The 11,610-nt window shown below is 41.7% G+C and overlaps 2 protein-coding genes and 1 pseudogene across 2 annotated transcripts; 1 reads left to right on the top strand and 2 right to left on the bottom strand.

Moving 5' to 3' along the window:
- Positions 1-1,554: 1,554 nt before the first annotated feature.
- LOC133893225 (stress-response A/B barrel domain-containing protein UP3-like) lies at positions 1,555-2,581 on the bottom strand. The gene has a single exon (XM_062334198.1). The coding sequence runs from the start codon at positions 2,501-2,503 to the stop codon at positions 1,715-1,717; it is 789 nt and encodes a 262-aa protein (XP_062190182.1). The 5' UTR covers positions 2,504-2,581; the 3' UTR covers positions 1,555-1,714.
- A 1,060-nt stretch (positions 2,582-3,641) lies between these two features.
- Positions 3,642-8,355, bottom strand: LOC133893221 (peroxisome biogenesis factor 10-like; annotated as a pseudogene).
- A 109-nt stretch (positions 8,356-8,464) lies between these two features.
- LOC133893226 (probable small nuclear ribonucleoprotein G) lies at positions 8,465-11,091 on the top strand. The gene is made up of 4 exons (XM_062334199.1): positions 8,465-8,652; positions 8,758-8,780; positions 10,458-10,579; positions 10,756-11,091. The coding sequence occupies exons 1-4, from the start codon at positions 8,618-8,620 to the stop codon at positions 10,816-10,818; spliced, it is 243 nt and encodes an 80-aa protein (XP_062190183.1). The 5' UTR covers positions 8,465-8,617; the 3' UTR covers positions 10,819-11,091.
- The last annotated feature ends 519 nt before the right edge of the window (positions 11,092-11,610 follow it).

Consider the following 11,610-nt stretch of genomic DNA (forward strand, 5'->3'; position numbering starts at 1 on the left):
GGACGAGGATGAGGCAGAGGAGAAGGATGAAGTTGAAGAAAACGATAATAATGATGGGAGGATGAAGAGGAAGAACAACAGATGGAGCAAAAGAGCATGAAGTAGGAGCTGGCGTTGAAAAATGAAGAAGAAAAGGAAGGAGAAGGAGATGGCAATAACAATGAGATAGAAGGTGCATGACTGGAAAAGGATGACAGTGCGATATTAGTTTGTTGTGTCCTGAGTTGGATGTTGAGGATTTGTTTGGTTTCCTTCTTTTCGATAAATTTCATGTAAACTGGAAACACCGGTTCTTCTGTAATATTTTGATGGCTATATAAAGATGCTTGATGCCTGTTGTTCATAAATGACGATGGTGGCTCTTCCAAATAATATCCGTCGTGGACAAGTGAGTTACCCTCTCTTATCTGTACAAACATCCTTTTACCTTTATCTGTACAGCAAAATGGTTACCCTCTCTTACCACAGAGACAAAACAGAATTACATGTTACCATTTGATATGCAAAGTTTTAAATCACAAAACTGGTATCGGAAGTTTTTTATAGTGCTTCGATCATGATTTTTTACCTCACCTTTTTTTTTTTGCTATGCTTATATACAATAAGGCGGTTGATTTCCACTTTCTATCTGTGCACTGCAGATATCATATCTGACTACAAAAACCATGAAGTATTGTAAAGTTGGCAATAATAAGCGCGATTATCATCATTAAATATCTACATCCACTCCTGGATAACAAGATTGGTAGCATTAGTTTCTTTAATTTCTATTGGTAACTTTAGGTCAATTCATTATGTGCACAACACAATGGGTTTCTCTCCAAAAAGAATAACAAAATTGTGATATTATTCGTATTCTCCCATTATCCATTGTTCCAGGAAAGAACTGGCAAGTTCAATTGTAACAAACTTTAATGTTTCCAAATGGTGATTTACTTTTCATGAAACCATACATAGTGGACACTCGAATGAATGACATGGCAGAACATCATTTATAATCGAATGGGCAGAGTGTAATTATATCAGTAAGTACTACTTCACAAGAAAGAGGGATGAATATGCAATGTATATCACTGATTTCCTATTTCCTAGTGTCATGCAGTACTAAACACTGGAGCATGGGCATAGCAAAATTGGAAGCACATAGGCAGTAACCTGACAAGAATGCCATACTTTGATCCTTGCTTAAGGGAGCCCACCGTCATTCCCAATTTAACAAGTTGACAACCCACAATTGTGATGTGATCATGCCACTATCCATTATTCCTGGAGTACTACAGGACTGGGCAACAGGCAACTGTGACAGTAATGTAGCTTCAAGTTTTCAAATGGTGATTTACTTTTCAAGAAACCATGTATAGTAGATACTCAAATGAAATCACATGGTAGAACGTCATTTATAACTGGATGAGCAGAGTGTACTTGTACTAGTAAGCGGTAGTCCACAATAAAGGGGGATAAATGGGCACAGCAATGTATTTCAATGATTTCTTAGATCATTGTAGTAATCACCGGACGCATGGACACAGCAAAATTTGAAGCGCATAGGCAGTATCCTGGCAAGAGCTTGTTAGTTTGATCCTTAATTAAGGGAAGCAATCCTTATTCATCCCAATGTCATTCCCAATTTCACAAGTTGACAACCACAAGGAGTCCATTATTCCCAAATCAACAACACGCTCGACAGTCGAAACTGAGATGAAACCTGAAACTTTCAGAGGCTCGCCGCCGCCTGAGCCTCTCCAGCAGGCTCCACGACGAAGTCGAGCACCACCACCTCGTCCAGAAGCGGCCTAACCGCGGCCTTGGCCTCCTCGACCTTCCCGTCCCCCTCCACGGCGTCCAGCTCCTCCACGCTGTCGAACACCGCCACCATCCCGAACTGGTACCCCTTCGCCCGCGCGGGGGAGAAGTTCTCCCCGAAGCTCACCTTGGCGCCTTTCGCCTCCCCGGCCGCCTTCGTCGCCGCAGCCACCGTCTCCACGAGCTGCGCGACCTCCACCCCCTCCTTGACCTTGGCGAGCGTGAGCCGCACGGCGGCGCCGGGGCTCACGGGGGACGGGAGCGGCACGGCGTTGACCCAGTCGACGGCGGTGGTGTCGAGCGCGTTGGGGAGCACGTGCCCCTGCACGGCGGCGACGTGGGCCGGGTGCACCGCGTAGGACGCCAGGTCCTGCTTGGTGGCGTAGCGGGAGTGGAGGAGGTGGGTGGGGCCCAGCGCCTCCGCGGCGGGGGAGCGGAGCCGCAGCACGGGGCCCGCGTGGATGTAGGCCAGGCCCGGGACGAGCGTGGAGAGCGCCTGCAGCGAGGAGACCATCGCCGCGGCGGCGCCCGAGGCCGCGGCCTCCGGGCGGGCCTTGATGAGCACGATGTGCTCGACAGGGGCCGCGACGGCGGTGGAGGAGGAGGACATAGCGGCGGCGACGCGGTGGGCGGAGGCGGGGTTGAGGCGGCGGAGGGTTGGTAGGTGGACAGGGGATGAGAGGGCTTTGAGACAAATCATGGTTAGATTAGTCTGAGGCAGGGGAGGTTAAAAATTGAGTGCGCCAGTGAGACAGTGATCTGAAGATGCCCGCGGCAACTTGGATTTATAATGGTGAGCTCGAGCGGCACGGGGCGGCTGCGGTTACTGGTTTGGTGACCGCAGTGTGCTTTGTGCGCGAACCTGCATCATCCATTACGTTACGTTTAGAGGAGACCGAGCGATATAGCTCGGGTTGTTTGACGCCAGGTGGGCGTCAAAGCCCGCCCATGCGGTTTTTTCCAGTAGTGGTAGCACCTGGATTAGGCTAGGGTACTGCACGTTCAGTGGTACTAGAGGCTTCTTATTTATTTACTTCACAAAAGGCAAAATTTGGACAACGAGATATAGTAGTGACTTTGTAAATTTTTAAACTTTGTATCTTTAATATTCAGGAGATATTGTATGAATGTATATGTATGATGGTATAAGTATGTATATGTGTTTAGAAGTTGTACTGGTGTTTTAAAAAAAATTAAGAAAATTTATGCCTAGCACCATGGATTTCTGGCACCATTGGCGATATTTGATAAGCACCATTGGCCAAAATACAGTCAAACTGCATGAATTTTTACGAGGATAAAAAAAGAACAAGCCGAGAAGCACTAAGCTGGAGAACCAAAGTACAGTCACAAAAAAAAGAACTAAGCAGCCTGCATCTCACCAGCTTCCTGCAACACAAAGAAACCACTTTGAAAACGATATTTTAAATTTGTAGTGGTGGTGAATTTTCTACAATACCTCAGAGCATCAACCATTCCATTTCCTGGAACTCCCAGCAAAATGAATTGGCAACCGATCTTCCGGAAGCTACAGCCAGCAAATTGGCAACAGTTTACTGGTTTTGAATAAGCAAAGCAAGCCGATGTGATTTCCAACATAGCCAGACGCTGAGTGCAACTGGAGCGGGCATGAGAACGGATGAAACTCACTGGAGCGATAGCCAATGTCTCAATGTGCTAGCTAACCACGCCCTCCAAACATGGGCGTGAAAACAGATCAGCAAAAAAAAGATATAAACTGATCCAGGTGCAACGGAAATTGAAATACCAGATTTCTAAATTAGCAATATGATTCGTTCATTCCTTCATTTTTTTCTACTCTACAAAATTCACATTGGTGTACAAAACTTACATATATAAGGTAATATGTTCGCAGTACAAATAAATAATTTCTACTCAGTTTGGAGTCTGGTCTCTAGCGCTCTTTGACAATTCAGCTCTATAGCATAATGCCATAGCAGCTTTGTCTGATCTTCAACCTCTTGAAGTGCTCTATGTACTCTTCTTTCTCTTTCAGTATACTAAACCATTTCAGCATACAGATTTTTTACCGAACTATGGTCTAGAATCATCATGTCTATGCCAGCGGAGAATACTATGATCCCTTGCTACTGTGAGAAATGATGTGCTAGAAATATGAATGATATATACAAATCAAACTCGAATGAGTAATAGGAGTTCTGCATAGGGGGCACTCAGGCTTCTCATTGCACCACTCCATTATGCAATTCCTGCATGGTATGTGATGAGTTATCAAACCATTCAGGAGAGGGAGCAAGGATGAAGATTAGTTTGTATCTTTCAAAACATGATAATCAAAAAAACACATTTTACCAGCAGAAGACATGTCCACAGGTTGTGGCAGTAGGATTTTGCCGGGTACCGAGACAGAGGGTGCATTTGCTCTTACCACTGGAAGCCTGAACAATAGACATACGGTACAATGTAAGCATTACCCAAATCCATGTATAACTGCAGTAAATAACACATGAATAATTGAAGAATGGTGGTTGAAAGCATATGTAACTCAATCCATAATCTTTAAATGTAACATCCGTGCATTCAACTGCTTGTTTTCTGAAATAAATTGGCCTGCCACGTGTACGTAACCTGTTGACGTCCGTACAAATCTGGTTTAGTAAATGGAGTATAATATGATTTTCTAAAGGTCCTGTACTACACTAAAATAATCATTCAAACTCGATATTTATCTGACGAAGTAAATACCTCTGAATGAGAAGCCATATCTGCAGCTTTACCACTGTGGATGTCACTGATGATATCTCCATCTTCGTTTAGAACAGGGATGCCTCGACCTGGTTCACCATTGACAAAAACAGAGACAAAAACAGAAATCAACACTTAAATATTTGTATCATTGTAAGCAAGTAAACTCTAAGATTCAACATAAGACCCAAGAAAATGGTTTGGTAAATTCAGGACAAGAGAGTGCACCTGTAGATGATGGATAACTTCCGGATGGTATTTGGTTAATGGAACTAGCTATTGACGATAGATTACTTCTTCGGAGTCTCTCAGCGCCAAGAATACACAACTGAATCAACAGAAAAATACCCAAGATCTGGTACCTGCAAAATGTTTTGTGTTAATTTTTATCTGCCAGAGAATTTGAAGCTTTCAAAGGGAAGTAGTTTATGTGAAGATAATAAAAAATAATTGAGATCTGCATTCTCAAATTCATTTGATAACAAATTGAGATCTGTCTGATTTGTTTGTAGTGTATGCAAGTCCGTGTTGTATTAGATAAAGTAGATGAGCAAAGAGGTAAAAAAATATCTAGGCCTCTGATTCATTGGCTTGCCAATGAATACATAACGAATACCAGCTGCTCGCTTTGGCAAATGATAATATAATCCTACAGCAAAGGGAGCATACAAAGTAAAGATATGATCAGTTATTAATGAATCAGTGTCACCACACTTGTTAAGCCTTAAGGTACACTATTACCAAGATGTTGTAGTCAACTGTTGATGCATTGAATGAATGACTTTTGAGTACCACAGAAACTATTTTCTAGGACACTATGAAGTGTTCTAAACTTCTGATATGCAGCAGATCTTGACAGTGCATTGCACAATTCTTTTGACATGTTATGTTAGATAGCTTATGACAAACCAGATTAGTTGATTTTATTGTTAAGGCCCAGTCTGGGCATTTTTATTTTCCTACTAGTTCACATATAGTTCAGCTTTCATGAGTTTAAGGTGATCAAGCAGGATGCCAAAAAGAGAACTCCTCAGTTGTTACCCTAACCCATCACAAATTCACAATCCTGGCATTAAATTCTATCTACAAATGAAAAGAAAATTTTACATAGTCTAATGCACATGACATACCTTCAAAATAGAAGAGCATTAGGTTTGTCCGGATAGCTAACTGTATAAAATCCTGAGCAAACGGCAGCATCTAAGAACAGATAGTAGACAGCAAAGAGGTATTAGGCAAGAAAAAACATCTTTGTAGTGCTAATACAAACACAAGCTTTGAATAAAATTTCTCAAAGAGTGAATCTGGAGAGGTTTTCCACTGATAAAATACAGATGGAAAACAGCAACTAGAACAATTTCGTACCGACGGCCATTTCTGAAGAACCCATTGCGACAAGGCATGAACTTGGCCTCTTAACCTTGACAAAGCAGAACCACTCAAGCTTCTCGTAGGAATATCAATATTTGTGGCGGATTGTGCAATGCCACTACTAGAATTATCACTTCAGGATGATCATCAAACTGTGATTCATTGAGGGCAATGCCACGGGCAACAATTCTGGAGCTGTAAAAATCGTGGAAGAAAAAAAAAATCCAATCAGCCATTTTTTGCCAGAGAATAATGGTTGAAGGACCGTGACAAACTATAACTTCAAAACCTTATCCGTTCAGCAAGATAGGGCACAATTGTTTGGTACAAAATGAAAAGGATCCACCAAGAAGATGTAGGTGGAAGGCCATGCAAGGTTGCAACCTGAACAGTTCAATTACAACATGGCCAACGTCAGCATAATAGCATTGCATTATTGAGAATAACTCTTTTATGGGCCTTAAATTTCTACAACATAAAACAAATAAATTTGATCATTTCACTAGCCATTACATTTAGTCTTCCCTTATTTTTTGCTTGGTGGGATCTTTCAGTGTTTTGCTTAACTCAGGTGCAAAGTAAACTCTCCATAGAAAGTCATGTTTACTTCATCAATCTATTTTTGGGAACAAGTTCATCCGGTGGACAGAGCTGGGTACTCGGGCACCTTTTTTTGCCGGTGGAGGGTGGATGTGTGCTAAGAGAGAGAAAATTTGGCCATGCCTGTCCACGGTGGCATTTCTGCCCCCAAAACCATACTATGGGGATATGCGCTCTGGTATTTGAAGTTTAGGGGGTACAATAACTTGTTTTAGTTCAAGGTCTTAGTGGACTTCTACACAAGTTTAGGAGGTTCAAATGGCCTTGTCCCATGATTTTTGTTACTGCTATGCAAAACAAAACTATAGCACGTGTCCAATGGATATGTACATGAAATCTATAGTATTAGAGGCAAATTTGATGAAGCATGATAAGATTCAAAAACTTAAATCAACAGAGCAGCAGCAACAATAAAAGCATACTGCTGAATCAAATAGCGCACAGCAGAAAAGTTTCGTCCTTTCTGACAGAAAAAATAATAATGCTGAAGAAGAAAAGGCACTATGACCTGAGATATATCACAATATTCTTCTCCGAGGGTTTGCTGGCCTGAACCAATTGTCAGAAAGTAATAAAGGGACTGACCAAGCAATTTTATCTGTGAAAGATCAAAATTAATGTAAGTTACTGCCACATTTTATAACTTATAAGAACAATATACTAACCACTGACAAAAGTAGCAAATACTAGGGCAGGAAAATTGATGCTCAAATTCATACTTTATAAGGCAACTATATGGAATAATTTCATGTGGTTCAAATAAACAGAAAGGGCCTTTCAGCTGTTTTATCAAATGCAACAACCACCCTACTCTACTGAGATGACATATACTTCAAGTGCCATTTTCACATTATTTGATCAACAATCAGTTTGCAGCATTAATCGTGAAGTATTAAATACAACACCATAAGCATCAGCTGACTACCTCACGAACATTAACAGTTTGCAATGAAAAGCAGAGTAGCTATATCCGCTAAACACCTCTTTTCCAAAACAAAGTTCAAGGACTCCAGACATTTATAGGTTGACAGTTTTTAAGTACCCACTATAACAATGGTTACCCAATTGCAAGTGTTGAAAGCATGTCATTTGACTAAGATTTTTTCTCCAAGCAAACAAGTTAACTAGGTGTTCAACAAACTTCACAGTTCCAACAACTAGACCAAGTTTCTAAATCTAAAAACATCCAATACCACAGACAACCCAATAGCTGAACGGTTTTCAAATACCAGCACCCAAACAATCCCAAACACTGATAGGCTCATGCCTCCATATGAAAGCATGTATCCCATACAGACGCTATAAACCATTCGGGCATTCACAAACTTCCATTGCAACCAATGCCCAAAACGTGTTTACCGGACCATAATCGGTCCACGTGAATCCTTTCAAGTATCAATTGCCATTGATTACGTACTTAAGTAGTAGAAGAACATGCCAAAAGAGCCAAGTAGCTCTCACCTCGTTCTGGTAAGCAACGACAACCCTGGTACCTGCACCATCATCATTGGCACCACAAAGCACAAGCCAAACCACCTCAAATCACCATCAATTGCAAAACATAAAGCGATGTTCAATACAAATTAGAGATTCTCCCAGCACCGAAGAGGTGGCGGAAGGCGTCGTGGTAGGCCTCGGTGACGTGGGCGGCGTAGCTGTCGTCCTTCTCCGCCGCCCGCATAATCTCCGGCTGCGCCGCCCCGGGGAACCTTCGTGGCCGCGGGAGCTGGGGCCCACATAGCCGGCGGAGGCCCCTGCTCGCATCTCTTCTCGCCCTGTGGACTCCGCAGTCCGCACGCGATCGAATTCAGAGCTCAGAGGAGCTCGTAGTTCGCACGCGTGCGCCGTGGTGGGCCGGGCCGGGCCGGGCCGATCCGGTGAAGGAGTTTTGCAGAAAGACCCCTGCCGTTAGTATTATTTCGATTATATCTCGTACTCTGGTCTGGAAGCCGGTCCCGCATGTCAGTGTCGTCTTAATCGAGATGCGGCCTATCCCAGCTCCCGGGCATTATTAGGGTGCTGGGTTCGGCGGCGGCGGCGGCGGCTACATCGTCTTATGAAGGCTTAGGGTTTGGCTGGACGGAGAAGCTTCTAGGTCCTTCGTTCGGGAGTCGCCATGAGCCGATCGGGGCAGCCTCCGGATCTGAAGAAGTAATTGCGCCGCTCCTATCATCTCGAGCTCGATCTATTTTGCCGATGTTCCTGTGGTTTTGGTGGGATTTTAATCCGATTTTTTTTTGTTTCGGTCAATCGCAGGTACATGGACAAGAAGCTCCAGAGTAAGTCCGCTTACTTCGATCCTGCGATTTTTAGTCCTCGTGTTAATTATGCACTGCTAAGTCGCGAGCTGTTTAGTTTCCGAGGTTATGTAAGCGCCCGTATTACATGGTCTTCATAGCGTGCTGTTAAAAAGAAAGAAAGTTGAAGTTTGGGTGATGTGCTAGGTTGTAAGCATACTAGGTTTATGTTGGTCGGGCATCGTATGTCGTTGGCAACTGGTATATTTTGGATTTTATAGGGTCAATCAGAGAAATATAGGGGTTGTTGATTTGTAATGCCCTGTACTGTGTCCTACTTATCAGGAGTTTCTGTGTTGGCGCAATTGACCATTATCAGTGATTTCCTTCCAAAATTTATTATCTGAAGAAATACACTTTTCATTAGCTTACCATGAATATGCATATGTCAGTAGTACGCAAATGTGTGTTCTATTGTTCAGCTTTGCAGCGTTTGGCATTGTGCTGTAAATGCCCTAAATGATGATATCTTAGCAAAGCTATGGATTCATTGTCCAAATGATGCTTCTTTGTCATAGTTACTCTAATAGGGCGTTTACTGTTTTGTTCTGTTTCCTAGACATATGTATTACATCTGCCAGGTTACTCATTCAGATATTTGTGCACATTGTGTCATGTGCAGTCTTTTTTTTTTCTTTGGAGCTTGTTGTCGTGTTCTGGGTCTTTTTTTAGTGTATAGTTGCCATTGTTTTGTTGCTCTGTATAAGTATGCTCTGTCTTTGTCATGCATCTCTCATTTTTCATTCCTCAATATTGATGGACTGCTCTAAATTATGAACTTATTTGAAAAGCTATGGATTTAATTCCAACTGAAGCTTTTTATCATAGTTACTCTGATAGGGCAGCTCGATGATTGGATTGGCATGCTTGGGTGGAAAACAGCTGTATTCACCCCAAGTCAAAGGCCAATTAGGAGTGTAGGACTATGCTAACTGTTTTGGGCAGAGATCATAGATGAAGTGATTGTGTTTACTTTCTGAATGTTATCTTATCTATGGCTTGGGCGCTTGGCCTGCATTCCATACAAGAAACAACATATTGTACTTGAGAAAATGATAAAGTACTTTTGCCCCCTTGAAATTTTACTTTTCTGATATGCGCATGCAGCAAGCATTAAGATCCATATCTGTACTTGACTACTGATGCCCTTTTTTAATTCGTTAATTGAATCTTTTGCTGCTAATTGAACTCTTTGGTCTTACTATTGCATTGTAGTGGTACCATGGTTGAAATCGGTGTGACAACTAAACATAGTTGTGTGTCTATGAAAGTGCTAAATTTTGATTACTAATGGTATTGTCACACTGTAATCTTTTATGAATTAATGGGCGTGGTGCTTGATAAAGCTATTGATGGTATTATTATCTCATATGGGCATGGTGTTTAGAGTAAGGTACCTAAATACATTGATGATGCCTATCAAAAAATAAATAAATACATTGACGATGACACAGTCTTTCCATACTATGTACTTATCTTAAACGGACCTTCAATTCCTCCTTGTAAAACTGAGTGAGCTTCAATCAGATTTTGTCTGGTTACTTCTTAATGGTTTTGTGCATAATAATCTTCTTAAATGATGTTGCAATGCCGATAGTCTGTATTTTTTTTCAATGCTTCAATGAGTTATTTACTCACTGGCTCTCTCAATTTTGCCAGTCAAGCTGAATGCAAACCGTGTTGTCATTGGCACACTTCGGGGATTTGATCAGTTTATGAATTTGGTCGTGGACAACACAGTGGAGGTCAATGGAAATGAAAAGAATGACATAGGGATGGTGGTGAGTAATTGTCTTTTTTGGCCTCCTTGTTTTCAATCGATGAGGCTTGCCTCCTGATAATTAGGCAAACTTTCTCTATCAGAATTTTCTCCGTCACAGTACCTTTGGAATGAAAATACTTGTGTCAAATTGTTCTGATGACATAATATAGTACTGATAAGTAACATCTTCTGCAGGTTATCAGGGGAAACAGTGTTGTCATGATTGAAGCCCTCGAACCGGTTGCCAAGGCTCAGTGAGCTTTCAGCTTATATTGTACTGGTTTAGTAGTTGAGCTGAAGTGTTGATTCAAAACTGGTGTATGTGCCATTGGGCATGCTGTATTAATGTGCAAACTTGAGCACCTTTGTATAGTTTAGCCTGCCTTTCGATTTGCACTGTTTGCCTAGTGTTATTTTGCTGGGATTCGTGCTATCATGGTGGAGAATGGTTTGATGTTCGTGTTATGAACAGGGTTAATCAGTTCAGTTTGTCATCTGACAGGAAAAGAAATGTACTTCAGTGCCTCTGTATATTTGTTTTGCAGAAAGTACCCTTTTGTCGGTATCTCTGCGACCTTTGAGATACAGTTCTAGGTATTTGTTTTGAGGAATCGGATCTCCACAGACTATCCGATATTAACTCTGAACCTATCCCATTTATTTGTTTTGAGGAATGAAAAAGATTGTTTTTTTCTCCACCTTAATCCTCATATACACGTGAGGAGCAATGTCATTTCACAAAAATAGTTGTTTGATCCAATAGTGGATCATCATCCCAAGATAAGTTGGTTTAGGGTTTTTTTTCTACTCACCTAAACCACCCACTTGCCCCCTATATTATAATGCCCTCTAGAAATCCCCATTTTCATCCCGTCTTTGCTCTTCTATCAAAATAGTATGTTCTCATTATACATTCATACCAAAATCTTCCATTGCAAACAGCATTTTCTTTATCTGTCTCTTTTGAGAAATTATTTATTATTTTGTTCGAGCACTGTTCGTCAAATTGGTTTTCTATGACTTGACAGTTCACACTGTTTGGATCCCTGT

The sequence above is a fragment of the Phragmites australis genome, chromosome 15 (assembly GCF_958298935.1).
Source record: "Phragmites australis chromosome 15, lpPhrAust1.1, whole genome shotgun sequence".
Taxonomy (NCBI): Eukaryota; Viridiplantae; Streptophyta; class Magnoliopsida; order Poales; family Poaceae; genus Phragmites; species Phragmites australis.

Bases quoted from the DNA above. Each gene is read 5' to 3' on its own strand.
- LOC133893225 (XM_062334198.1), bottom strand. From the start codon at position 2,503: ATGATTTGTCTCAAAGCCCTCTCATCCCCTGTCCACCTACCAACCCTC.
- LOC133893226 (XM_062334199.1), top strand. From the start codon at position 8,618: ATGAGCCGATCGGGGCAGCCTCCGGATCTGAAGAA. The intron at 8,653-8,757 runs GTAATTGCGCCG...GGTCAATCGCAG, and splicing joins CAGCCTCCGGATCTGAAGAA to GTACATGGACAAGAAGCTCC. The intron at 8,781-10,457 runs GTAAGTCCGCTT...CAATTTTGCCAG, and splicing joins CATGGACAAGAAGCTCCAGA to TCAAGCTGAATGCAAACCGT.